Source organism: Rhineura floridana, chromosome 3 (assembly GCF_030035675.1).
Source record: "Rhineura floridana isolate rRhiFlo1 chromosome 3, rRhiFlo1.hap2, whole genome shotgun sequence".
In the NCBI taxonomy this organism is placed as follows: Eukaryota; Metazoa; Chordata; class Lepidosauria; order Squamata; family Rhineuridae; genus Rhineura; species Rhineura floridana.
In genome coordinates, this window is record NC_084482.1 from 208,557,151 (window position 1) to 208,584,960 (window position 27,810).

The 27,810-nt window shown below is 46.6% G+C and overlaps 1 protein-coding gene across 1 annotated transcript in view; it reads left to right on the forward strand.

The window, feature by feature from the left end:
- Nucleotides 1–16,415: 16,415 nt before the first annotated feature.
- The window catches only part of LOC133378913 (zinc finger protein 420-like), a 42,807-nt gene continuing 31,412 nt past the window's right edge, over nt 16,416–27,810 (forward strand). The window contains exons 1-8 of the mRNA XM_061613527.1: nt 16,416–16,555; nt 16,843–17,102; nt 19,706–20,105; nt 20,447–20,528; nt 20,850–20,932; nt 21,186–21,312; nt 23,191–24,500; nt 24,570–24,690. Coding sequence (XP_061469511.1) covers nt 17,035–17,102; nt 19,706–20,105; nt 20,447–20,528; nt 20,850–20,932; nt 21,186–21,312; nt 23,191–24,500; nt 24,570–24,690 — 2,191 coding nt within the window. The 5' untranslated portion in view covers nt 16,416–16,555; nt 16,843–17,034. The remainder of the gene's footprint in view (nt 16,556–16,842; nt 17,103–19,705; nt 20,106–20,446; nt 20,529–20,849; nt 20,933–21,185; nt 21,313–23,190; nt 24,501–24,569; nt 24,691–27,810) is intronic.

Below are 27,810 nucleotides of genomic sequence, written 5' to 3' on the forward strand. Positions count from 1 at the left end.
CATGCTCAGTAAGAACCAACTGTCATGAACCGATCCCAGCTCAATCCGAGGACTCAGTTCCCACACCCAGGACAATTGGTTGTGCTTCCCTTACCAGGGCTGTGCAAACCAACACCAACCCTGCAAGGTGGATAGACTGCCACCACCCCTTAATCCTGGTCACCCACTCTGGGCCAAGGAGGAACCCAAAGTGCCAGAAATAGATCTGCCAAGGATCCAAGAGCCAAGAGTGTACTCCTTATCTTGAAGACTTAGGCAAAATATCCAAATATACGGTAGTCCATGGCTAATTGGCCTTGATGCTGGATTTCAAGCAAAATCTCCCTGCAGTGAACACACACTGGTAAATACAACATAGCTTTATAAAATAAAAGTGCACAAATGTAGTAGCAAATAGTTCCTTAAAACCCACACCCCTGAGGGCCACATAAAATAGAGAGTTACAGTCACAAAACAGAACAACAAAACTGTGTAGCCTAATTTATACTTACAAAGAGGTAAACAGCAAAATAACTTCATGGTTCCATATCTCCCCAGAGATGTATAGCTTGGATAACAGAGAAAACATGGAGCCCCACACAAGTAACATCAGCAACCTAAAGGAACAAAAGCCTAAGCTCTACGTCCTATTCTTATGAGGAAAGGCCCAGCAACAGACAGAATTAATTAGCCAATCAGGGGTTTTTCTGATGATGAACTCTCCTGGAGCTTTCACAACCACCAGTCATGCACTCACCAACCTTCCCAGGCCTTGAAGTACTGTCTACGCTGATAAGCAGGTGTTCTTGCTTGTAGCTTAATTAACCAGCTTCAACTGTGAGAACTGCAATTTCATGGTCTCTCAAAGGTTCGTTTCAGACAAGATATATCCCCTCTCAAGGGTTCCATTTCAGACAGGATGTTTCACCCCACAATTCCTTGCTACAGACCCATTTTATTTATTTATTTATTATTTATTATTTGATTTATATCCCGCCCTTCCTCCCAGCAGGAGCCCAGGGCGGCAAACAGAAGTGCTAAAAATGCATCAAAACAGCATCAAAACAGACCCTAAAATACACCAAACCAAAACAACTTTAAAAACATTAAAAAAAAAAGCTTTTAAAACATATTTTAAAAGGGGTTAAAACACATATTGGTTTTTTAAAAAAACATATTACAAAGCAATTCCAACACAGATGCAGACTGGGATAGGTCTCAACTTAAAAGGTTTGTTGAAAGAGGAAATTTGTTTATTTATTGCATTTGTATACTGCCCCATAGCCGAAGCTCTCTTTTGAAAGTCTTCAAAAGGCGCCAAAAAGATAACAGAGATGATGCCTGCCTAATATTTAAGGGGAGGGAATTCCACAGGGTAGGTGCCACCACACTAAAGGCCCATTTCCTATGTTGTGTGGAACAGACCTCCTGATAAGATGGTATCTGCAGGAGGTCCTCACCTGCAGAGCGCAGTGATCGACTGGGTATATAAGGGGTAAGACGGTCTTTCAGGTGTCCTGGTCCCGAGCTGTATAGGGCTTTGTACACCGAAACTAGAACCTTGAACTTGGCCAGGTAGCAAATGGGCAGCCAGTGCAATTCTTTCAGTAGCAGGGTGACATGTTGGCAATACCCTGCCCAAGTGAGCAGTCTTGCCACTGTGTTTTGCACCAGCTTTTAGATTTTAACCTTTCAACCAGGCGTTCTTGACACCAACTGTCAGTGTTATAAATGCCAGACTAGCAGCTGTTTGGCTTGGCTACTGGGGGCCACACCCATGACAGACATTTTTTCCACTTTAAAGAATCCTGGGAAGTGCAGTTTGTGAAGGGTGCTGAGAGTTGTTAGGAGACCCCTATTCCCCTGACAGAGCTCCAGTGGCCAGAGGGGTTTAACAGTCAGCCGCTCTGATTGAAGCTCAGTGAGGGGAACAGGGTGTCTCCTAGCAACTCTCAGCACCCTTCACTAACTACACTTTCCAGGATTTTTGGGGGGAAGCCATGACTGCCGAAGGTAAAATAAAGATCTGGTGTGGATGCAGCCAGGGACAGATTTGGTTTAAATTTGTGTGGGAGGCTACATGTGCCTGCTGTAGAATAAAAAGGTGGGGGAAACCCTGAAAAGGAATGATAAGTTAACAATGTTTTGTTTGATATATAAATCAAATCATAAATAAATAAATAAATAAATGTTTTCCTTTTGGAAAGCAAAGGGGCTTCCCCTCTGCCCAGTGCCCACCCACCAATCTCCTCCCCTTTCCTCCCTGCCCCTCCCCGAGGTCAGTTTCACCTATCCTAAGTATGATTGCACAGGAGTAAATCCCACTGAACTCAAAAAGCATGCAAATGATCAAATCTGCCCTCTCCTCCTCCTCCCTCCTATCCCCTTCCTCTTGCCCCTTCCCTCCCCCTTCCTTCACCCTTCCCCTCTCCTCCCCCTCCCCTTCCAATCCCCAACTTCTCCTCCCCCTCCCCCATGGTGTTTTACCTATCCTAAGCATGATTGCACAGGAGTAAATCCCATTGAACTCAATAAGCATGCAAATGAACAAACCTGCCCTCCTCTCCTACTCCCTCCTATCCCATCCTCCATACCCCTTCTTTCCCCCTCCTTCCTTCCTTTCCAATTCCCTCCCCTGTCCTTCCCTCTCCTTCCCTCTTCTGCCCCTTCTTCCTCCTCCTCCATGGTCAGTTTTACTTATCCTAAGCATGATTGCATGAGAGTAAATCCCATTGAACTCAATAACCATGCAAACAGACTTACCTTTCCTGTTCCTCTCCCCTCCCATATTTTTTATATTTTTAAGTATTCCCTTATCTAAATTCATGCCCAAAGAGAAGCTCTCCAAATAGATGCCACTGAAGAAGACTTGTCTCAAGTCAAGATGCATCTGGCAAATTATTTGAGATATGTGGCATATTTTATCATCACGTTTTATACTTCTGTATTACAATACCTTTGTAATTTATTACTGTGTTGTCATTGGGAGTGCATGTATACCTTGTCAGCACAGCAAGCAATTTACATCACGATTTGTGGGAGTAAATTGCATGTACAGTAGAAATTGGTCGTTATTGCGCATTCTGTTGGCTATCAGCCATAGACCATATTTTCCACTATTTATTTCTGCATATTTTTCAGAATACATCATGTTTTATTTGACCTTGACTTTATGTGCTCATTTGTCCCTAGAACAGTTGGTCATGGAACCGACCAGAGGGACGACAACCCTGTTTTTTCTGCAAGGGAGTCGGCCACCAAAAGAGGGACTACCACAAGCTGGCTAAAAGGAATGCCAGTAACACAGGTGGAGCTCCAAACGTTGCTCCAATATGGTGTGTGTGAAATTCAGCGTAGCTTGAGTCTCCAGACATTTCTGACTGGTCATCTGAAGGAAGCACGTCTACTCAATGGACTTTTTCTGCACACAGTTCGTTGGATAATAGCCCTACTTCACCTTCAGTTGTTCCTGTGGTGCCCAGGAAGGTGACTTTGTCTCAATCTTTGCAAAGATGTAGAGCAGGGAAGGGGCGGAAAGGCAGCCCTGTCCCAAAGAAGTGTTGCTACGAATTCAATCGGCTGTGGGAGTTCAGACTCACCCCAGTGAAAGAATATTTGTGAACTCTGTACGGGTTGCAGGATGGGTGAATGACCCACTGCAGTTTGAGTCTGCTTCTAGAGAACTGAAAAGTTATGAGCAAACAGTTAATGCTAGAAATGAACAGAGGCTCGTTGCTTCTGAGGATTTACGAGCCAGAGATAACACTCTTAGCAACGCAGCTGTCAAGGCATCCCCCTTAACAACCGAAACCGGCACGGGAGGGGAAGAAGTTTGGCTGAGTGAAGGGGGAGAACTGAAAGGGACTCTTGGATTTCCTACTGCTACAGAGATCCCTGGTGGCGGGGATGTGAGAAGGAGATTTCGAACCCTGAACTTCGGACTGTGTTGCCCTGTGAAGCAGAGGAAGTATATGTTCCCGAGACCCTAAGTGATGTCTCATCCAAAGGTAGTCAGCCAAGGAGTAAGAGAGTAAATTACTGTTTGAGACTCAGCCAAGCACTGCTGATGTCTTACAGAAGAGCTGCTCCAGCTACGAGGGGAAGTGGGGGAAGACCAGCCCCTCCTTAACGGACAGGCTAGCAGTGTGCCTGCGTTAGAGACTGCAGCTCAGCCAGACTTTGCTTTGCCTGAAAAGTCGGCATCTGAACCAGATTTGTCTTGTGAGATGGTACCATCTGTGACTGAGCGGGCGGAGGTCTTAAAAGTCTGGGTTCCCGACAGGGTAGGGGAAGAAAGCCTAATGACTCTGTTGGATTTTGAACAGTTTCAAAAGTATCCTGAATGTGATACCTGTTGGAATGTATGAGGTTTAACTCCAACTTGTGGGTTGAGGCTGCATGGGGTTAAAAAGGGTAGCTAGAGAGGAGACCTCTTGGTTGCTAGGCTATACGTATCCCTTTGATCTCCTGCTGTCTCTCCCTTCCTGCTAGACTGATATGCAAAGGATGTTGATCCCAGTTCCTTCCCTCCTTCACAGTCATCTTCTTTCTCCAGAGGACAGCAGACATCTTTCCTTTGTCTCTCCTCTCCAACAAGCATGAGGGCAGACCCTGGGATCAGAGTCTGCTGCTCCAACATAGCTAGTTAGCTAGATCTAGAACTCTTTCCTATCAAGTATGTACTTCCAGAATAAAGTAGTTGTTTCTTATTTTAAAGCTTAAAGTCTCTCTCTGACTAATTTGCAGGGAAGGTAGAATCTTAGCAAAGATTCAAACACACACACATAAGCTCGCTCAAAACTCTCCGTTCCGCTACTCAACTCTGCAGGGTCCTACAAGACATTGGGCCCAGCCTCCTATAATACCCAGAGTCAGATCTGGGAGGAAGCTGATTGCTCTGATCCTGTGCCACAACCAGAAAGGCTTGTGCCTAGTTGCCTACCTGTTCAAGACCTGAGTGGCAGTGTGGCTCAGAATTCTATTCTGCAGACTATGGGGAAGACTGCTTTTCCTAGTCCAGGGCAAGGGTTGTTTGTGGTTCAACTCCTCGGCTGCATTAGGAGTGAGAATCTGGCACTTGTGTCAACTGAACATGTCACCGCTTTATCAACAGAGACTTCTATTGAGAAATTTTGGCAAGATCTCTGAAGTCTGCTCCTGATGCAACTTTGGGACTGTATTTCTTTCGGTCTGATATACGTAACAGACCTTGTGTTCCGCAGAAATTGAACCACGACTGTAATATCATTGTTGATGTGTTCTCCAATGCTGATGTCACCTGTAACTCCGATGGTAAACTGCTTTGTCTCCCCCCCCCCCCCCGGTCATCCCTAAGGTTAATTTCATCGAAGGAGGCGGGAAAGTTAAACATCCAGACACAAAAGGTTTCTGCACAAATTTTAAACGTTATCTTTTAGTGATGAGAAGGCCCAAATGGTGCACAAAACATTCTTTTTCAAGTTGGCTGTCCAAGAGAAATGGTTCCAGTTGTAACTTGTTGGTCTGGAGCCCTGTTTTACCTGACTTTGCTTCTGTTGCTGTTCACAGCAAGAGCCAGACAAACATTTGAGCTGCTCATCTATGGAGGATGTTTTGCTCTGGATTTCTCACCTGATCTGATCGGTTTTTCTTATGCTCCAGATTATTGATTTTAATAGTTATGCTGACCTATGCTGTGGATTTTGGGGTTGACCCACATTTTATCTTTTCTTAATTTTTGGTCATTTTTCTAAGTCTTTTTAGAATACTTTTTGAGCTGCATTTAATAGTCTCTTCTTTTTAAGTCATTTGATTCAATGCTTTTTATTAATTTAGGCTAAAGAGGTAGCCTGACATGCTTAGGATGCATAAAAATGTTTCTTTTAATTATGTTGTAAGTTTCTTGTAGTTAAAGAGGAAAGCACAAAAGCAGTACTACAGCTGAACATCAAAAAGATGAAAGTAATGACAACAGAAGATTTATGTAACTTTAAAGTTGACAATGAGGACATTAAACTTGTCAAGGATTATCAATACCTCGGCACAGTAATTAACCAAAACGGAGACAATAGTCAAGAAATCAGAAGAAGGCTAGGACTGGGGAGGGCAGCTATGAGAGAGCTGGAAAAGGTCCTCAAATGCAAAGATGTATCACTGAACACCAAAGTCAGGATTATTCAGACCATGGTATTCCTGATCTCTATGTATGGATGTGAAAGATGGACAGTGAAAAAAGCAGAGAGGAGAAAAATCAATTCATGTGAAATGTGATGTTGAAGGAGAGATTTGCGGATACCATGGTCTGCGAAAAAGACAAATAATTGGGTGTTAGAACAAATTAAACCAGAATAGGGTTGCCAGGTTCAAGGCCTGAGACTGATCCTGTATCTGTAGAAGGTCAGCCAAGTGCAGGTGTTCTTGCAACCCTGTAATGGGGAAAACCACAAGGTGGAATTCTCCCTTCCCCCTGCACAACTTTTAAAGATACAAAATACCTCTTGGAGGCTGGGCCTGGCAACCAAGAAGTCTTTTGTATCTTTAAAAGTTGTGCAGGGGAAATGGAGAATTCCACCTTGTGGTTTTTCCCATTACAGGGTTGAAAGAACATCTGCACTTGGCTGACTTTCTCTTCTCCTAAAGATACAGGATCAGTCTCAGGCCTTGAACCTGGCAACCCTAAACCAGAACTACCACTAGAAGCTAAAATGATGAAACTAAGGTTATCATACTTTGGACATGATTCACTAGAAAAGACAATAATGCTGGGGAAAACAGAAGGGAGTAGAAAAAGAGGAAGGCCAAACAAGAGATGGATTGATTCCATAAAGGAAGCTACAGACCTAAACTTACAAGATCTGAACAGGGTGGTTCACTGCAGATGCTGTTGGAGGTCACTGATTCATAGGGTCGCCATAATTCGTAATGGACTTGAAGGCACATAACAACAACAAAGTTGCTTGTTAGTTCATTTCTAACCTGTGTTTGGCCAACGATGAAACAGAGTATTAAACCTCTGATTTTGTCTTCTTAAAGGGGGAAACGTGTCAAGAATGCCTCGTTTGTTAATATTTGCTAATCAAAATGGTTCTGTGGCAAGGAATTGTGGGGGTAACATCTTGCCTGAATTAGGGCCTCTAGAAGGCTGTGAGACTGTCAGTTCCCACAGCTGAAGCCTTTTAATTAGGCAGTGAGCAAGAACACCTGCTTATCAGCTTGAGCCTGGTACCTCAAACCTTTAGGCATGAAAACTGTGGAAGATTTCATCATCAGAAAGCCCTCTGATTGGCTAATTAATTCCTGGCTGTTGCTGGACTTTCCCCCATAAAAGTAAAACTAAGATTCTGACAAGGAGTGTACCTTTGGCTCTTGTCTTTTGGCAGGTCTATTTTTGGCACTTTGGGTTTCCCCTTGGCCCAGAGTGGATGATCAGGTTTAAGTGGTGGTGGCAGTCTACCTACCTTGCAACGTTGGCATTAGTTTGACTCAGCCCTGGTAAGGTAGGCATGGGTTGTGCCTGGCTGGGATCAATTGACCTAGGCCTGGGAGTTGACCCCCCAGTGAGAGTTCTTACAGTATGCTTCTGAAAACCAGGAGCTGGAAGCTGCACAAGGGGAAAGTGTTCTTGCTGATGGGATTCCCAAGGCATCTGGTTGGCCCCTGTGAGAACGGGACGCTGGACTAGATGGGCCACTGGCCTTGTTACGCCAAAAGGCTCTTTACATCTGGAGGAAGCTTCAATAATCACCAGATGAGAAACCAGGGATATAAAACAACACCTTTATTGATTAATTACCAAACATCTTTTGCAAAAGAGAGACGAGAATTCGCCTAACGCCAGAATCCTGGTCTGAAAGCATAGCTACACAGATTACATTGATATATGGCTCCAAATCCTCCTCACACATAGCCCCTCCCTTATTGCTTGTTAGCAACAGTTTCAGTGAACTTCATTGTCTCGCGTTGGGCTAGCTTCCTAACCTTGAGCACTGTTCCGTTGTGTTCTTGCCTCCCTCTAGGCACAACACATTCCAGCTTGAATGTATCTTGCTACATGGGATGAACAAGCTTAACAGAACATCCTGCCTTCACAGCACTTTTAGAAATTCAGTTTTTCTGCTTGTATATGGATCAGGTTAATTCATTTTCTGCTGTGCCAAATCAACACTACATACTATAGTTCCCAAACCATAACTCATTCATCACAGCCTGATCCAGCAGGCTCTTCTTATGTTCTTAACTCTCCACTTAACCTACCTCACAGGGTTGTTGCAAAGGTAAAAATGGGGATAAAAGGTCCCCATCACTGAAACAGTTTAATGTGCATGCCTACTAAGTTCCTTAGTGCTCTGTGCGCTCCCTTGATCTGCTAGTCCTCATGCTTAGGGTTGCCAGGTCTCCGGTTTTCGGCCGGAGACTCAGGGAAAAAGGGGCCGTCTCCGGCCTCCGGCAATACCTGTTTTAAAAAGGTGGATCTCCAGTTTTCATTAGCCCCCTCAGCCACGCATGCGTGATTGACCACGCATACGTTGGGCTGCGGCTGGCCGACTTTCGCTCTTTATCATTCAGGCTGCTCAGGCAGGCAGGACTTGAGCAGCCGCCACAGTGAGGGAGAGGGACCTCTCCAGCAGCAGCAGCCCTTGCCCGCCACCACCCACCCACAGAACATACAGGTGAGGCGCGTGCGTGAGGGTGATGATCTGATGGCCCATAGGTGGGTGGAGGCGAGCGGTGGCAGCGGAGGCTAGGCTGGGCCAGCCTGGCTCTCTTAGCCCCGGCCCGGTCTCGGAGCCAGTTACCCTGGGGCTCAGGCTGCTGCAGTCTCTGGTTGGGGGCGGGGGGCCCATCGCGGCCGCTGCCGTGGGTGGAGGCGAGTGGTGGCAGTGGAGCCCAGGCTGGGCCGGCTCCCTCTTAGCCCCAGCCCGGTCCGGATTTGGAACCACAGCCAGTTCCCCTGGGGCTCAGGCAGGCTGCAGTCTCGGGTTGGGGGGGGCATCACACGGCCACTGCCGCGCCCAGCGTCTCAAGACGAGGCCCACGCCAGCGGGTGAAGCCGGCGGCCATCCTTTCCCAAGCCTCCTGCTGAGCCTGTAGGCCGCGTCGGCCCGTCTCGGCAGCGGTTGCTAGGAGAGGGGCGATGCGGCTTGTCAGCCTCAGCAGGAGCCGTGGAGGGCAGGCCAGGCCGGCTCCTTTTTAGCCCCGGAGCCGGTTCCCCTGCTCCAGAAAGGACGGCCGCCGGCTTCACCCCTCCTGCTGTGGGCGCCGCTGGGCAGCAGCGGCCACGATGGACCCCCCCCAGCGGCACCAAGCAGGAGGGGCGAAGTGGCCGGCCGTCCGGAGCAGGAGAACCGACTGGACTAAGGAGGAGCCGGCCCAGCCTGCCCTCCACGGCTCCTGCTGAGGCTGACAAGCCGCGTCGGACCCGTCTCCTAGCAACCGCTGCCGAGACGGGCCGACGCGGCCTACAGGCTCAGCAGAAGGCTTGGGAAAGGAGGACGGCCGCTGGCTTCACCCGCTGGCGTGGGCCTCGTCTTGAGACGCTGGGCGCGGCAGCGGCCGTGTGATGCCCCCCCCAACCAGAGACTGCAGCCTGCCTGAGCCCCAGGGGAACTGGCTCTGGTTCCGAATCCGGACCGGGCCGGGGCTAAGAGGGAGCCGGCCCAGCCTGGGATCCACTGCCACCACTCGCCTCCACCCACGGCAGCGGCCGCGATGGGGCCCCCCGCCCCCAACCAGAGACTGCAGCAGCCTGAGCCCCAGGGTAACTGGCTCCGAGTCCGGGCCGGGGCTAAGAGAGCCAGGCTGGCCCAGCCTAGCCTCCGCTGCCACCGCTCGCCTCCACCCACCCATGGGCCATCAGATCATCACCCTCACGCACGCGCCTCACCTGTATGTTTTGTGGGTGCCTTTTTTTGTAGTTTTATTTTTACTATTTAAGTTTGGAAATGATGCCAAATTTTTGTATCTCTTTAATCAATGTGTTATATTTGGTGATATATATTGCATTATATATTGATGTGTATATCAATATATACTGATATGTATTACACTTACACAAACACATTAAAAGGGTGAGAATTCTAGCCTTTTGCACACTACATAGCCTCTTCACAGAGCTCCCAAGCAGTGATATCTTGGTGTTGTGATGTACAGAAATGGAGAATATACCCTGGATTCCTGATTTTATTTTACTGGGGTGAGGTGGGGGTGATTTGCAGCACTGAATTTTTCTGAACAGAACACTTACAGATTTTCTGACAGTTGGCTGACTCCTGATACTAAACAATTGCACCAGCTTATCTGCCAATAGGTCAGTGGTGCCTTTAACCGCATCAATCCATCTCTTGTTTGGCCTTCCTCTTTTTGTACTCCCTTCTGTTTTTCCCAGCATTATTGTCTTTTCTAGTGAATCGTGTCTTCTCATTATGTGTCCAAAGTATGATAACCTCAGTTTCATCATTTTAGCTTCTAGTGATAGTTCTGGTTTAATTTGTTCGGACACCCAATTATTTGTCTGTTTTGCCTAGAATGTCCTCCCTTGTCCTTAACATGGCTGCTACCGTATCTACTCAGAAGTAAGTCCTATTGAGTTCTATGGGGCTTAGTTCCTTAATAAGCATGTTTATAATTGCTGCCTTCAGGAGCATCCATCTGTGCTCCCATCTAACATCTCTGCAACACTAGGCTCCTTTCTTCCAATAATGGCCTGGCCTGAGGGCACATAAACCCTTCTTGCCAGAAGCAAGGAAGCTAGATTAAATGTTCCCTAAAGGTGTTGAACTGTGACCTGGGAGACCAGGGTTCAAATCCCCACACAGCCATGAAGCTCACTGGGTGACCTTGGGCCAGTCACTGCCTCTCAGACTCAGAGGAAGGCAATAGTAAACCACCTCTGTCTGAATACTGCTTACCATGAAGACCCTATCTGGGACTAACTTGAAGGCAGTCCATTTCCATTTTGCATCACCCTAAGCTTGTGAGAAAGAATGACCTTGTCACTTCAGATGGACCTAGGAACACCCTATTTTAGGTAAGATTTCTATTTTAATCTCCAGAGAATTTTTTTTGAATGGCATGCTCCAAGCAACTGTGGTTGATACAATGTATCATGCTTAATGATATCACTAGGGCCCGCCCCATGATGTCACTAGGGCCTGCCCCATGACGTCACTAGGGCCCGCCCCATGACATCACTAGGGCCCGCCCTGTGACATCACTAGGGCCTGCCCCCATTTTCTCAGGTTTTTGGATGGCTCCGACCTGGCAACCCTACTCATGCTGGATCTGCACAGACAGACAGAGAGAGAGGAAGGTGGGCCGACAAGCATGCTGCAGTACTGCTGAAAGCCATAAGCTCCCTCAATTCCTGCAATGTGCCCCCCCCACCATTCCCCAATGTGCAGTTTTGGGGCTCCATGCAAGAGGACATCCAGGAAGAGCTCTGGTCAGACCACTCTCACGCCCTCTGAAGTGGTAGTTTAGTAGCCACTCCAAAGTGGGACTTGGAGCAGCAGGCTTGCTCATTTCACAGGTCTATATCTTTTCTCATAGACCACGTAGAAACTTATCATTAAAAAAAAATCAAAGCTAAGAGTCCAGACCCCCTGCTGGACCAGGGCCCTCTGGAAAGTCTCCTTTTACCTGCCTGTTGACAGCCCTGCTCAGTGACTCTCCAGGGTTTCAGAAGGAAGATGTTCCAAGCTCTACCCAGAGATGTTGGGAACTGAACCAGGGACCTTTTGCATCCAAATCAGGTGCTCTCCTGATGGGGAATTTAGGGGTCTGCTGGACCAGGGATCCTGAAGAAATTGATGACACAGGCTTGTAGCAAAAAGGTAGGCCTTTATTTAGTCAGGAAACATACAGGAAGTCGGTTTCCCATGATGTTCGATGGAGCTCTGCCACATGGCACTGATGTCTACATTTTTATATTCTTCAAGACAAAGAAATTAGCATCTTCCAATCTAAAAGTTACACATAAGTATTACCTAGACATTATGCTGCTTACATTCAAATCTAGCCAGCCTGATTATAGCCAGAAATTCTAATACCAACCCATCACTTCTATGACCTAATACATTCCAAAGCTGAACCTTCCTGACCCTTTGGAGACACTGAGGCTGCTGTACCAGGGTCTTACTCCCTTTATCTTATCTTGTGGACCTAGCTGTGCCACCATATGGAACATTCCAAGAAGGGCCCCCAAAGAAACAGCATCAAGCAGAGAAAGAGAGATTTGTAGGTTTGCTTTACCTATTAAGGTATTATAACCTCCTTATTTCTAAAGAAAATATAGTTCATTTGTTTATTATAAGGATACCATATCACTCCCAACTGAGCTGTGGGCCCTTCCCTTAAAGATAAAGCAAGATTCCAGTCCCCATGGTTATAAATGAAGAGCTGTTTAAGAGAAAGGAAGCTGCCTCATGCAGAGTCAGACTACTGGTTCACCTTGAACGGTGCCGGAACAGTTCAGTCCTTTTCTCTGCAAGGCAGGAGGTCCCCTTAAATTTACTGTATTAAAAATGCTGAATAAAAAAAAATCTTGGGGAAAGGCCATAGCTCAGTGGCAGAGCATCTGCATTGCACGCAGAAGGTCCCAGGTTCAACCCCCGAGGGCATCTCCAGGTAAGGCTGGGAGAGAAGTCCTGCCTGAAACCCTGAAGAGCTGCTGCCAGTGAGAGTAGACCATCCTGACCTACATGGGCCAATGGTCCGATTCAGTTTCCTGTGTTCCTATTTATAAAAATATTAGCATACCGCTATTTTGTTAAAAACATCAAAGCAGTTTACAACATGTTAAAAATCACCACCATAGAATAAAAAACATTAAAAATACCAAAAGAAACAAACGTCAACTGTTGCAAAAAAAGAGCATCTTTTAAAATGCATGCAAAACCCTGGCGCAACAGAAAGTTTTTCAGCAAGCGCTTAAAAATTAAAACAGAAGGCGCCTGCTGAATCTCTGTTGGGAGAGCATTCCAGAGAACTGGGGCGATGACATGGCAGGCTCAAATTTGTGTTGATGTTAGATGAGCCTCACCAGCTCGGGGGACAACCAACGCTGCTTTTGCAGATTATCTCAGTTATGGAGCCAGGATGTAAGGGTTCAAGCAGTCCTTAACATACCCTGGACCTAAGTTTTTGTAAATTAGCTCAAGGACCTTGAAACTGGCTCGGTAGTGGATGAGCAGCCAGTGGAGATGTTTTAAGAGTGGCATGACATGCTGTCGGCCAAGTGCTCCCATCAGTAGTCTGCCTGCTGCATTTTGCACCAGCTGGAGCTTCCAAACCAGGGGCAAGGGCAGCCCCATATAGACCGCATTGCAGTAATCCAACCTTGAGGTGACTAACGCATGGACGACAGAGGTCAGGCTATCCCTGTCCAGGAACGGCCATATCTGACAAACCAGAGAAAGCTGCCAAAAGGCACTCCTAGCCCCAGAGGATACTTGGGCCTCTAGTGGCAAAGATGAACCCAGGAGTACCCCAAGGCTATGGACCTGGTCCTTCAGAGGAAGCGTGACCCCGTCCAGAACAGGTAACCAGGACATGGGAACCACCTACCCAAAGAACCTCCATCTTCCCAGGATTCAAGCACAGTTTAGTGTCCCTCATCCAGTCCACTACTGCATTCAGACACCAATATAGAACATTCACAGCTGCTCCTGATTCAGATGTTATGGAGATATAGAGCTATGTGTCATCAGCATATTGCTGACACCTTGCTCCAAAACTCCTAATGACTGCTCCTAACAGCTTCATGTAGATGTTGAATAGCACTGGGAGAGGATAGTACCTTGCTGAACCCCATAGCACAGGATGCCAGGGGGCAAAGGACCATTCAGCCAGTGTTGCTATTTGGACGTGACCCTGAAGGTAAGAATGTGGCCATTGTAATACAGTGCCTCATCCACTGAGTCGGTTCAGGAGGATACCATGGTCATGTTAAAATGCTGCTGAGAGATCAAGCAGAAGCAACAGCATTGCATTCCCCCTGTCTCTCTCACAGTAAAGGTGAACCATCAGGATGGCCAAGGCTGATTCTGTTCCGAAAACAGGTCTGCATCTAGATTGTGATGGATCTAGACAATAGGTCTCATCCAGGAATACCTGCAATTGCTCTACAACCACCTTTGCCAAGAAAGAGGTGTTCGCAAGTGGTCTCTAGTTGTTTCACTCCATTGGGTCCAGTGTGGGCTTTTTAAGAAGTGGACACACCGCCGCCTCTTTAAGGGCAGTGACCATCACACAGTCATGCAAAGATGGGTTTGCTCCATCTGTGACCCATTCAGTGACCCCACTCCAGCTAACTTGAATAAGCCAGGATGGACGATGAGCAGGTGGTCAGGCGCATCATTGCAAGCATCTTGTCCACATCAGCAGCCTACATTAACTGGGTCCCACAACACTGGATTCGATGTTGCATCTCTTTGCTGCCCCCCCCACCATGTGGAAGGTCCAATTGCTAGCCGGAACACATGCTCAGTTGGCTCTGGAGCGAGATCTACGCCACTTACGCTCTAGTCCTCATCCAGTCCGTTTCATTGACCACAGCTCCTAAGTATACCAAGGAGCAAAGCGGGCTCCATGGAGCCGGAGAGGACCCTCAGGAGAGATTGTGTCAAAGGCCTTATGAGTCTTACCATTCCATAATGAGAGTAGGGCCTCAACAGGATCACCTTCTCTGGACTGCTTTCAAGTTGATCCCGACTTATGGCGACCTTACGAATAGGGTTTTCGTGGTAAGCGGTATTCAGAGGTGGTTTGCCTCTGAGGCTGAGAGGCAGCGACTCGCCTAAGGTCACCCAGCAAGCTTCATGGCTGTGTGGGGATTTGAACCCTGGTCTCCCAGGTTGGGGGTCCAACACTCTAACCACTACGCCACACTGGCTCTATCCCCACCTTGTCTATCCAGTGAAAAATCCCCCAGAGCGTTCAGGAATCAGATTCCATCAGTCTCGGGGGGGGGGCATTCTAACTGATCCCCTTCCCAGCAGGGAGGAATTGGTGCTGCAAGACCAAACCCCTCAAGGAAGTGGTCTGACCATGACAATGGGGTGATAGCCATCCCACCAGGTTCCAGACCGCTACTCTCCCCACCTGAAGCAAAGACTAGATCTAGGGGCATGCCCTGCTCTGTGCATTGGACCGATGACCGTTTGAGACAGGCCTACAGTTGCCATGGAGACGATGAACTCATGAGCTGGACCAGAGGCAGCCTCAGTATGGATGTTGAAGTCACCAAAAACTGCCATTCTAGGTTCCTCCAACACCACACCCGAGACCACCTCAGTCAGGGAGGCTGTAGAGCAGGAGGGTGGGCGGGACACCAACAGCATCCCTAATCTGCCCCTTTGGACCTGTACCAGATGCAGGCCCTCCAGTCCCGCTCCAAGAGAGAAGAGTTTCACGGTGTTAGGAAGTGAACCCCTATGGACTGCACCAACAACACCACCCCCATGAAAGGCCCAATTGCGAGCCCAAACACGTGCTCAGCCGGCTCCAGGCCTCAACAGGATCACCTGCTATATCCTCTGGAAAATCCCCCAGAGCGTTCAGGAATCAGATTCCATCAGTCTTGGCATGCCTGGCACCCGCCCAGAGTGCCCACCCCAAAACTTTGGGGTGTATTATTTGTCCTGGCACAGAGCAGACTGTGGGGGTGGGCACTCCCAGTTACTTATTCTTTTCTGCCTTTTTTGGTACATTTTGGTTGTGCATAGATGCCTTGATCTGTGCCCTGTGCCCAGCAGATGCCCTGGGCCTGGTGGGAAGCACCGGCATCTCGTAGAGGACACCCTCCTTTTTCCTGGGGTGTATGATTAGTCCTGGCTCAGAGCAGATTGTGGTGTGGGGACCCCCAGTTACTTATTTTTTAATTGGGTGCTTTTGTCTATATTAGTTGGGTGTAAATGCCCTCATCCATGCCCTGCGCCCGGCAGATGCCCTGGGCCAGGTGGGAAGCAAGGGCATCTTGTAGAGGACACGCTCCCCTTTCCTGGGGTGTATGATTTGTCCTGGCCTGGATTTTGGGGTGAGCACCCTCAGTTACTTATTTCTTTTAATGATTTTATGACATCATTATGCATTTATGACCATTTCAGAAGCCTGATTATTTTTGATTGAATAAATGTATTGTTATTCTTGACAGGGAGAGTCCCCGATCACAGCGCTATATCATAAGGGGTATGCCAACATATATTTTGGGGTTCCGAGACTTGTTAACTTTGGCTTAAAGTTGCTGTAGCTGTCAACTTTTCTTCTTTTTTTAGTGTTTTGACCTTTGAACTTTCAAGTAAATAAGGAACTGGGAACTAGGAACCACAGCATCGTCCAATGTTCTGTGTGCAAGGCATCCTTCCTCCTTGGCTGCTGCTGCGAGAGATGGCCCGGCTGCCTGGCCTTCTATGGGTTAAAATGAACGGGCGGAGATTCCTAGAGAGAAAGGGAAGGGGAAGGGGACCATCTGTGCCCTTCAAGGGAAATGGGCTTGTCTTTCTGCCTTCCTTCCCGCCTGGATCTTCTCTGGGAGCAAAGCGGCTCCTGTCTCTCCCTCTCTCCCAAGGGCTGCAGCCTCAGTGGCCTCTTCTGGGGTCTGGTAAGCCTCCCTCCCCCCCTTGTGCATTTGGGTGAAGGGGAGTCCCAGGGCTGCTGGGGAGGGTGCCGAGGAGAAGGTGCAAGGCAGGAGGGCGAGGCGGCGGCTGGGATACTTCATTTAAGAACTGGTGCCTGAGCTTACTTTTCCCCTTGTTCTTCCCTGTCCCTTTTCCCTCATATGTCTTGCACCTTACATTGTTAGCCTAAGAGCAGTTATTTAACTTTTGTAAATTGTATTTTGTAAATTGTATTATTTTATTGTATTTTTATATTTGTGTTTTTTCTAAGCCGCCTTGAGGGCTTTTGGCCAACAACAACAACAATAATAATAAAGATGTGCACACGATGGCAGCTGGATGGAGGGGATCAGTTGCAAAATCTCCTTGAAGTGAATTTTTTAAAAAGCACACTCAGCTGCAGTCCCTCCTAGAGTCCCTCTGTCTTTACAGCCAATCAAGTTGTGCAATTCCCACGTGACCAATGTGCGAGTTGAAAAGCTACCTCCTTCCCTGGTTGCCTTGGGAGAGATTGGCCTTGAATCCAGGAAGGTGAGCAGTCATGGCAGCCGAGAAGCAGTCAGCATGGATCCCCCTTGCACACTGATTGGCTCTCACCACTTGTTGTTTGGGGGGGGGGAGAGAGAGAGTCAGCAGGACCTGCGAGATAGAGGTTTGCAGAGGAGGGTGGACAGCCAAGCCCAGGTTCTGCCTTTCGTATGATCACTGCAAGCTCAGGCCACCAGTCAGCAGCAAGGTTTAGGGAGTGATTGGGGCTTGCTCTTAAAAAAGGTTCTGAAGGGAAGTTTGGAGCAGTATATGGGTCCCTGCATGTCCCAGGGAGGAATCGTAGAATCACAGAGTTGGAAGGGTCTTCTCTTCCCAAGGCTAAACATGCCCAGTTCTTTCAGTCTCTCCTCATAGGGCTTTGCTTCCAGTCTCAATCATCCTCGTTGTCCATTCCTGCACCTCCTTATGTAAGTCATTAAAAAAATGTTGAAGCGCACTGGGCGCAGGAGTGAGCCCTGCCCTACCCCAGTCCTTACCTCCCCCCAGTTTGAGAAGGAACTATTGATAAGTACTCTTTGAGTACGATTCGGTACCCAACTGTGGATCCACCTGAAAGTTGTTCCATCCAGGCGGCATTCAGCTAGCTTGCTAATCTGAATATCATGGGACACTTTGTTAAAAGCTTTGCTGAAGTCAAATTATATTATGTCCACAGCATTCCCACAGTCTACCAGGGATGTTTCTGAAGAGGGGGGGTTGTGTGTGTATGTAGTGTGTGTGTGTGGGAGAGAGAGAGAGAGAGAGAGAGAGAGTTTTTGTTCAGCTGGGACTTACTCCTAAGTAAATGTGCCTTGGATTGCAGCCTAAAAGCCCATTCCTATGCATGCTTACTCAGACGTCTCAATAACAACTGTAGGAAGGTCATCAGAAATCCCATGCAACTGATTTGTGTCTGTGTTTGTGTGTGTGCGAGAGAGAGCTCCATTCTAAAGCAGTAGCTAGAAACCTCGGATTGGTACCTCTGTTAGAGCAGAGGGAGAGAATGTGTCTTGCTAACACTCTCTCTCATTTAAAAAGAAATAAAAAAGCGGGGAGAAATGTGTGGTTTTGTTCCAGCCCAAAGCCAGGAGTTAGGGAGGGAAAGAGAGAGAGAAATATGTTGGGAGAGGGGGAAGTGTGTGTGTGTGTGGTTGCATATACCTGGTTGTGAGTCTGGCTGTTTCTGTGGGGAGGGGGAGTTGTGTCACTGTAGGTCTGTCACCTGCTGATCTTAGACTGACAATGCTACATTCAGTGCACACTCAGGAATAGTATTTCAGATGGAAGGGGCTGGAAGTGATTGACGATTTATAGTAATTCTGTTCAGATGCCCATGTTGGGATAAATTCAAGATTTAAATAGTTAAAAATCAAGCACTGATTTATTTGTCATGGTTATTTATTAATTCTTCATAATAAATCCATGAAGCTCCTTTGGTGCCCTTGGGCCCAGCCTACCTCACAGGCTTGTTGTGAAGATCTAGGAGGTGTAAAATGGCTGCAAAGGGGGACTTAGTGCTTGTGTCATAGGCATCAAATTTTGCTTCTTTTATTGAAAATGATGCACTATCAAGGAAGGGACATGCTTTTTCCTCCACCCCCTACCCCCCTTAGTACACCTCCAGGCTTCAACCAATCTGGCATGATTGTTGTGTGTTGAGATGCATGCATAAGTCCAGTTTGTGTTCAAGTGTGTTTACTCCCAGGTTGGTGTGCACAAGGGGCCCTCTCACCATGAACCCTCCTCTGCCCCTTCCTCACAAAAAATATCCTAGTCTATAACCCGGTACACACTCACTTGGAAATAAGTCCCATTGAACAGGGCCGGTCCCAGGCATGCCAGGGCCCTTGGGCACCAGCCTGCCCTGGGCCCCTCAGCTCCCCTACCATGATCCGCAGAAGCAGCGGAGAGAAAGATCAGAGAACTGGGGGAATGGCGGGTGGCTCGAAAGCTCCTGTCCTGTGATCCGTGGCTCCTGTCCTGCTTCTGCAAATCATGGAAGGTGAGCGGAGGGGCCCCTGTAACTCCAGGGGCCCTCGGGCCAGTGCCCCACCCTTAGAACCAGCCCTGCCATTAAACATCAAGAGACTTGCTTCTCTGAGTAGAGACGTATACCACAGGATTTTTACTACGTGGTGGAATGTGCAGAAAATAACTTGTAAGGAGTACCTGATCTCAAATGGAGACTACAAGGTGACAGAAGCCACCAGCTAAGTGGGGGAGGGGGAAACAGCTGGTGTCCAAACAACTCACTGATAAATCGCAGAGACTGAAAGCTTATCTTTATTGAATAAAACACAGTTTTATTGTATTGCTGCCCTGGGTTCCTTTGTGAGGAAGGGCAGGATATAGATTTAATAAATAAAATAATCTTGGAAGGTTTGAACATGGCTGGGAAGGGTAGCAGGGGCCGTGGTGTGACTATCATGAATGGATCTTGCACTTCTAAGTCTGCTGCTGCACTCCGGCCCCTGCTTTGAGAAATGATCCAGCTTCCTGAGCTTCTAAGGGTTAAAATGAATGAAACTAGAATCCTAGAGAGGAAGAGAAGGGGAAGAGGGGCATCTGTGCCCTTCAAAGGAAATGCGCCTCCTCTCCCCCAACAGATCAAAGATGGATCAGCAAGACTCTGCTGCCCTTGAAGCAGGAAAAGGCCCTGATGCCATCAAGACTGGGACCTGTGGGGAGAAATTCCATGGGGAAAACAGCCTCCTCTCAGATGTCCAGTCCCAGCAGTTCAGGCATTTCCGCTACGAGGAAGGCATGGGGCCCCGAGAGGCTTGCAGTCGACTCCATCTTCTTTGCCATCGGTGGCTGAAGCCAGAGCGGCACACAAAGAACCAAATCCTGGACCTGGTGATCCTGGAGCAGTTCCTGAGGATCCTTTCACCAAAGATGGCGAGCTGGGTGAGGGAATGTGGAGCGGAGACCAGTTCCCAGGCGGTGGCCCTGGCCGAAGGATTCCTCCTGAGCCAGGCAGAGGAGAAGGAGCAGGAAGAGCGGCAGGTGAGAGGGTTTCATTTAGATCATGGACAGCCTACATGGTGCCCTCCATATAGATATATCGTCCTATATATGTTGTTATAGTAAAACTCCCAAGATCACTGACCATTCATCATACTGATGTGAGTTGGAATTCACCAAGTTCTGGAGGGCACCATGTTGGCTACCCCTGATATCAAATACCTCTAAGGATTTTGCCTTTGTTATTCCTTTTCTATTCCTTCTCCTTGTTAGATGGTTTTTGCATGGCCATCTGCTTGGCCACTGTGTGAACAGGATGCTAGATAAGGTGGGCCACTGGCCTGATCCAGCAGGCTCTTTTCATGTTCTTATTGCTGTTTCAGGAAAAGGGTCTGTTTGGAGGAAAAGGAACTGATTTTTCCGAGGCAGAGAGGACTTCATCGGACACCAGACAGAGGCCGCTGGGTAAGGGTGAATGGGGTTTATCTCCAGGTGGTGTCTCCCTTGATTTTGAGTCTTTTCCTCTTGTCTCCAGCCTTTTCCACAGCTGAAAAAATTCTCTTATTTATATCCCATCACAATTTTGTACCTGGGAACCAGCACTTTCATTTGTGGCCAAGATCTCAAATAGGGAGAGATGTTTTATCATACAACCGCAGTATAAACTGTGAATAAACAGGGGAAGCTCACTCAACAGATCAGACCCAAGTGCAGCTAGACAAACATTGTTTATCCTCTGAGACAAGCATATACTAAAGGCTTCTGGGCACATTTTGTTTCTCACAGGTGATGGAATGATGTCGGCAAGACCTACTAAACCTTCTCCTCTTTCTGGTGGAAGGGAAGCTGCTGCTGTTCCACATGATCAGGTAGGGGGAAGACTCAATAGGGGAGAGGCTGGGGGCAGCCTGGGTGCCTCTGTCCCCTGCTCCCCTCCCCAGGCCTCAGTGAATCTCTCTCCTTCTCTGTGCTTCTTTTAAAGTTGCCCACAACAAAAGCTGTGAATGCCATTTAAGTCCTAAGAGCAATGACCAGCCATCCCACCTTAACTAACTATTGCATGTTGGTTGTAGATCATCTTTATGTTATCTAGGGGGTGGAAATGTTTTGTTGCTCATTTAGGGTCCAGTGGTCTTTGAGGATGTGGCTGTGTATTTCACAGAGGAGGAGTGGGCCCTACTGGCTCCTGACCAGAGAGCTCTGCACAAGGAAGTCATGGAGGAGAATTGTGGGACTCTGGCCTGTCTTGGTAAGGCTCCACAGTGGAGCGCGATGTCTGTTTTGAAATTCAATATTTCTTTATGTAATGCACCCAAATATTCTAATATAGTACCACCTACTTCATCTGGGATTCTTACCCTTCTGCAGTTACTTTGAATGGACAGATATCTACTGTTTTATCTCTTGAGTGTTCATCTTCCAATTATGCCCTTCTAAACAATGGAAGAGGGTGGTAAGCATCCAAGATAAAACAGGAAAAAAAAGAGAAGACCCCAAGATGCTGAAAAAAGGGGATTCTTGAAATGAAAATCCAAATAAGTAACTTACTTGGGTTTTCATTTCAAGAATCCCCTTTTTTCAGCGTCTTGGGGTCTCCCCCCTCTTTTTTCTCCTCTTCTAAACAGTGGCCCAACTGGTTGAAACTGGGCAGATCATTTGAGAGGTATGGTTCAGAGTAGTTAGGGAGGTGGAATTAGCATCTTCTTGGTCATTTTCTGGTTGTCCGTCAAGATGACTGACATGAAAGAAGGGATGGGATGAATATTACGATTGGGCCAAAAAAAATCAATCTCAACAAAGGGGCTGGCTTTTACTGCTCTCAAATTTCCACAAATATGAGAGGCTTTCGCTGACGTGGAAACATCTGAACAGGAGGTTAAAGATGCTCTTGCATAACCTGCTTTTCATTTTTCTGCCCCCCCCAGTAAATATATTTTTATGTTTTGATATTTCCCTTCACATTTCCTTTTAAAGGCAACTCTCTGAAATTTACCTCTAAAACGTTTCACCATTTGCTAACACAGCATAGCTAAGCTCCATTTCGGTTTCTAAGATAGCTCACGAGATGTAACATTTGACATTTTGGGCTTTGGGAAGAGAAGCCAGAAGCTTCACTTTTATCCTCTGTCCTAGACCTGGAGCGGAGGGTAGCAGCACATCGTTCTTTTTTTTTGGGGGGGGGAAGGACCATTAGAGGACCTGGATATATCGTGGTGCCCTCCAGAGATTGCCCATCATCCGTGACTGTTGTCCATGCTGATGGGAATGAGAATCTGAGCAGCTCTGGAGAGGCCCCCTCTGGCCACCCTTGTGATAGGAGAAGGGAGTTGGCCAGTAAGAAGAGCCCTCCCTACATCCGCACTTTTCCTCTCTTTCAACACTCCACGTTCCCTTTTTCCAGGCTAGCTCAAGGTTTGGCAGCCTGTCATGGGGGGGAGGAGAGAGGCCCCTTCACAGGATAGGGATTTGGCCAATACAGAATCACACCTCCTGCAGTTTGTCTCTCTGTGTGTTTGTTTATGCACACGCACACACACAGCATTTTTTCAAACATCCTAAATTTCATCTCTTCAAGGTCTCTTGTTTCATAGATGTAGGATACATCCATTTGTGTTAATTTAAAACATTTATATCCCCAGTTTCCGTTGGAGTAAAAACAAAATGGTTACACATCAGTACAACATGTTAAAACTAGAACATAATCAGTTAGGATCCCAGGAGCCTGACTCAACAGCCCTGCCATAGTCATTGCCCAACTAGTCCAGGATTGGCTGCTCTGACTGGCAACGTCACTCCAAGCTGTCATGCGTAGCAGAGCTCCTTCCATGATCCTTTAGCTCCTGAAGTGTGGGACTGACTGTACAGCCTTGTAGGGTAGGCTGAAAGAGAGTGATTGGCCCAAGATCACCCAATGAGATTGACCTCTGACTGGGAGCTGAACCCAGATCACCATGGTTTAAATCCAACAGTCTGGCACTCCAGTTGTTGGTCAGTGCCAGACCACAGAGAATGTTAAACCCATCTAAATCCTTTCAGTTCATCCTTTATCACAAATGTTGAAGTTATTTAATCATTTGTGGTCTCATTTTTTTCCTCAGTGTCTTATCAGCTTCTCTCTTCCTTGCAGATGGTGACAAATGGGAAGTCAAGAGTAAGAGAGAACTGGGCGGGAAAGAGATATCTGAAAAAGACAGATCTAAGAAGAAAGAAGAGCAGGGAAGGAAAACTGAAGCCGAAGAGAAGAGGAGGAGTGAATCCTCTCCTTCTCAGGGCAGTGACTGCCATGAGATTTCAGTCCGAGAAAAAACAGATGCAAGAAACAAAGGAAGTAATACTTTTGGTTACTGGAAAAGTCTCAATTTTAACAAAAATGGCAAAGCCCATATCAAAAAGAAACTCTATGAATGCTTGGAATGTGGAAAGAACTTTCCTTCCCGTTACAAACTTACTATCCATGCTAGAATTCATACTGGGGAAAAACTGTATCAATGTTTAGAATGTGGAAAGAGCTTCTTTGACAAGAGAAATCTTACATTCCATGAAATAATTCACACAGGAGAGAAACCATATAAATGTTTGGAGTGTGGAAAGAGTTTCAGTCACAAGACATCTCTCACTAATCATCAAAGAATTCATACAGGGGAGAAACCATATACATGCTTGGAGTGTGGAAATAGCTTCAGTCGGAAGACATCTCTCACTAATCATCAAAGAAATCATACAGGGGAGAAGCCATATAAATGCCTGGAGTGTGGAAATAGCTTCAGTCGGAAGACATCTCTCACTAATCATCAAAGAATTCATACAGGGGAGAAACCACATGCATGCTTAGAGTGTGGAAAGAGCTTCAGTCATAAGATATGTCTCATTTATCATCAAATAACTCATACTGGAGAGTCCCCATATAAATGCATGGAATGCGGAAAGGGCTTTCCTTGCAATTCTGCACTTAATGTCCATAAAAACATTCACACTGGAGAGAAACCATATAAATGCATGGAATGTGGAAAGAGCTTCAGTCACAAGACATCTCTCACTAATCATCAAAGAATTCATACAGGGGAGAAACCACATGCATGCTTAGAGTGTGGAAAGAGCTTCAGTCATAAGATACGTCTCATTTATCATCAAATAACTCATACTGGAGAGTCCCCATATAAATGCATGGAATGCGGAAAGGGCTTTCCTTCCAATTCTGCACTTAATGTCCATAAAAACATCCACACTGGAGAGAAACCATATAAATGCTTAGAGTGTGAAAAGAGCTTCAATCACAAGACATCTCTCACTAATCATCAAAGAATTCATACAGGGGAGAAACCATATAAATGCTTGGAGTGTGGAAAGAGCTTCAGTCGGAAGATACGTCTCACTAATCATCAAAGGCTTCATACAGGGGAGACCCCGTATAAATGCATGGAATGCGGAAAGGGCTTTGCTTCTAATTCTGCACTTCATTTCCATAAAAACATTCACACTGGAGAGAAAACATATAAATGCTTAGAGTGTGACAAGAGCTTCAATTACAAGACATGTCTCACTAATCATCAAAGAATTCATACAGGGGAGAAACCATATACATGCCTGGAATGCGGAAAGAGCTTCAGAACCAGTTCTCACCTTTCTTCCCACAAAAGAATTCACATTGGGGAGAAACCATATAAATGTTTGGAGTGTGGAAAGAGCTTCAGTCAAAAGATCTCTCTCACTGATCATCAAAGACTTCATACAGGGGAGAAACCTTATAAATGCCTGGAGTGTGGAAAGAATTTGAGCTGCAAGAGATATCTCACTTCCCATCAGGGAATTCATACAAGACAGAAATTGTCAAATAATGCTTGAATTGTTGAGAGAGCAAAACAGCAATGTCATCATGTAAGAATTCACAAAAGAGGGAAAACCATGTTAATGTGCTGAGTGTAGAAAACTTGTCTCCCCGGTGAAAAATGGGAGGGGACTGAATATACTTTAGTTAACTTGATCAATGGTTGTTCTTTTTCTTGATACGATATTGATATGAATAACAGTTACTGGAAACCTCAGGAGGGGAGAGTGCTCTTGCACTTGGGTCCTGCTTGCGGGCTCCCCAGGGGTTCTGGTTAGCCTGATCCAAGAGTTTCTTCTTATGTTCTTACTTGTGTTGCTAGTGTATATCGAATGTAATTCATTTGTACCTTGTGAGTTTTTAAATATTGTTTTGATTCATTTGTTGTATTTATTTTGCTTTTATTGTGTGCTTTTTAATTAGTTTTCATGTGTACATGTTTGCTATTGTTGTGAGTTCTTTTGAGCTCAACTTGGAAAGGCAGCACACAAGTATTAGCTTCAGTAAGAAGATGCAGCTCACTTCTCATCCAAGAATTCACAGAGCGGAGCATCCGTATAAATGCTTGTGCAAGTGAAGTCCTTAAGTGCCCCAATGGGCAAAAGGTGGTTAAACAGAACCCAGGAGGCTAACGCTTACCAAAGCAGTCCTAAGTATATGGTCTTTTAGTTTAAAATCAGAACATGGCCAGAATGGAATTCTAGGGGACAGGACCTGGTGGTTTTGGACATGTTAGGAGAGATCAGTCTGATATCCCAGATGCAATGTTCAGACAAATCTAAACTGGAAATCGGTCCAGGTAAAGGCAAGTGCTTAAAAATAAAAGTGTTAGCAATAGTGGAGAAACTACCAAAATAGCAAGAGAAGAGGAGAGCAACTATGGAATGGAATGGATTTTTTTTTTGTATCTTAAACAGATTTAGTGGTCTAACTGAAAACCTGTGTAATATTAGGGAAGATCTTAGAAGGACCCCCCACATATATTTTCTCTGTGAAAGACGCAGAGAAAGCTGTGGCACATGACAGCCAGTGTGGTGTGCTGTACAACAGGACTGTAGAGGTAATAATTTTGAATCTTTTTCCTGTTTGTAGTTTGTTGAAAGAGAGAGAGAGTGTTGATTCGTGTTCAAGAAGGGACAGTTCAAGGCAGATATCCCTTCTCTCAAAAAAGATGCCTTGGAACAAGGAAACTTGGAGCTAAGCAATTAAAGTAGTGTGTACCAGCTACTGACTTCCTCCAAACATAAGACACATCCACAGGATACAGTTGATGCACTCCTATACAGTACCACTTTAGCTGTCATGACTCTTTGTTCAGTTCATGGCCCCAGCCAAGTCTGTTAACCAGGGGTGTGCTGCCGTAGACATGACTAGCTGGTGACACTTCCAGGAGAAGAGCACAGGCCTTTCCTGCTCCCCTGGCTGGAGGGAATGGCATCCTGAGTGTTGGAGAACAAGAGGCTGGGGACCAGTCTTGCCTACTCTTGTCTTGAACTGGAGATGGGAGAGGGAGGCTGGACGTGTTCCCAGTGCTGAGTCCAAAGCGATGGCTTTGAGGGCCGTCTTGAAACCTAATGGGGGAGCAGGATCTGTTGGGAATGCTGTGAGCCCTTACACCTACTGAGCCTGTATCTAATATAACTGTAATTAAAACCATGTATCCCAAAGACACCGTCGCCTCCAGCGACCTTCATTCTACCGAGAAGAAAACAGAGGCATCTGCTGGTACCCCTGATGCCTCTCAGAGCTCAGTGATGGGGGTGCCCATAAGAATGATTTGAGGCTTGAGAAATTCCTTATTTCTGAGTTCTGCTGGATCTCCATTGTTCTGTGGAGATTTCATTTTCTTAGCTGTTCTCATTTTTTTTTGCAAGATGGGTTGTTCCTGCTTCAGGATTACTTTCTGTCCCTGTTGTTTCAGAAGTGGCAGGTACTGACACGAATTCAAGTATATTTGCTGTATATTTCCTCTTTCTTATATGTATAAATGCCTGAACACCTCTATGCACATACATTCATGCCATTTATTATTGATACTATTGGAATATTGCCACTATACATCTGCACCTCTGTGCATTTACTATATTATTCTAGCATTGTATTCCTTCCTACTAGGAGGAAGCAGCTGGTTTTTCAGGCTTTCACAGCACCCTGTTAGACATTGTAACAAAGCCACATGGTGGGGATGACTCTTGTCCTCCTGTGGAGGTCTGGTTTTTTCTTCTTTTTAAAGTGAGTTTAACCCTTTCTAAGTGAGAAAACTAGCTGCACTGACTTGGTCTTAAGATTCCAGTCATCTTCAAGATTATGATGAAGTCCAGTATCTTTTCCTTAGTGCCGACTGGATCTTTTCCCCTCCTCCTCCATTTCCACTCTTAGCCCACACTCTTGGCTTTGCAGGGCCTCATAGTGACTCCCCAGGGTTTCAGACAGAACATGCTTGAAACCCTCCCTGGAGATGCTGGATTGAACCAAGGACCTTTTGCATGCAAAACAGGTGGTTTCCCAACAGAGCTGTGGTCCCTTCCCTTAAAAGCAAAATTCCAATCCTGTGGTTCTAAATGAAGAGCTGTTTAAACAGCAACAGAGGTAGCTTCAAGACTATTGGACCACCTATCTCTGCGCTGGACCTCTTCATTCCTTTTCTCTACAAAGCCAGAAAAGAGGTGCCCTTGAATTGATTTTAGCTGTATTTAGACAACCTGAATTTAAAAAATCTTGGGGAGAGGCCTTATCTCTGCAGGTAGAGCATCTGCCTTGAATGCAGAAGGTCCCAGGTTCAACCCCTGCGGGCATCTCCAGGTAAGGCTGGGAGAGACTTCCTGCCTGAAACCCTGAAGAGCTGCTGCCAGTCAGAGTAGACCATACTCAGAGCTTGGAAAATAAATAAATGACAAAAGGGACGAGGGCTCAGTGATAGGC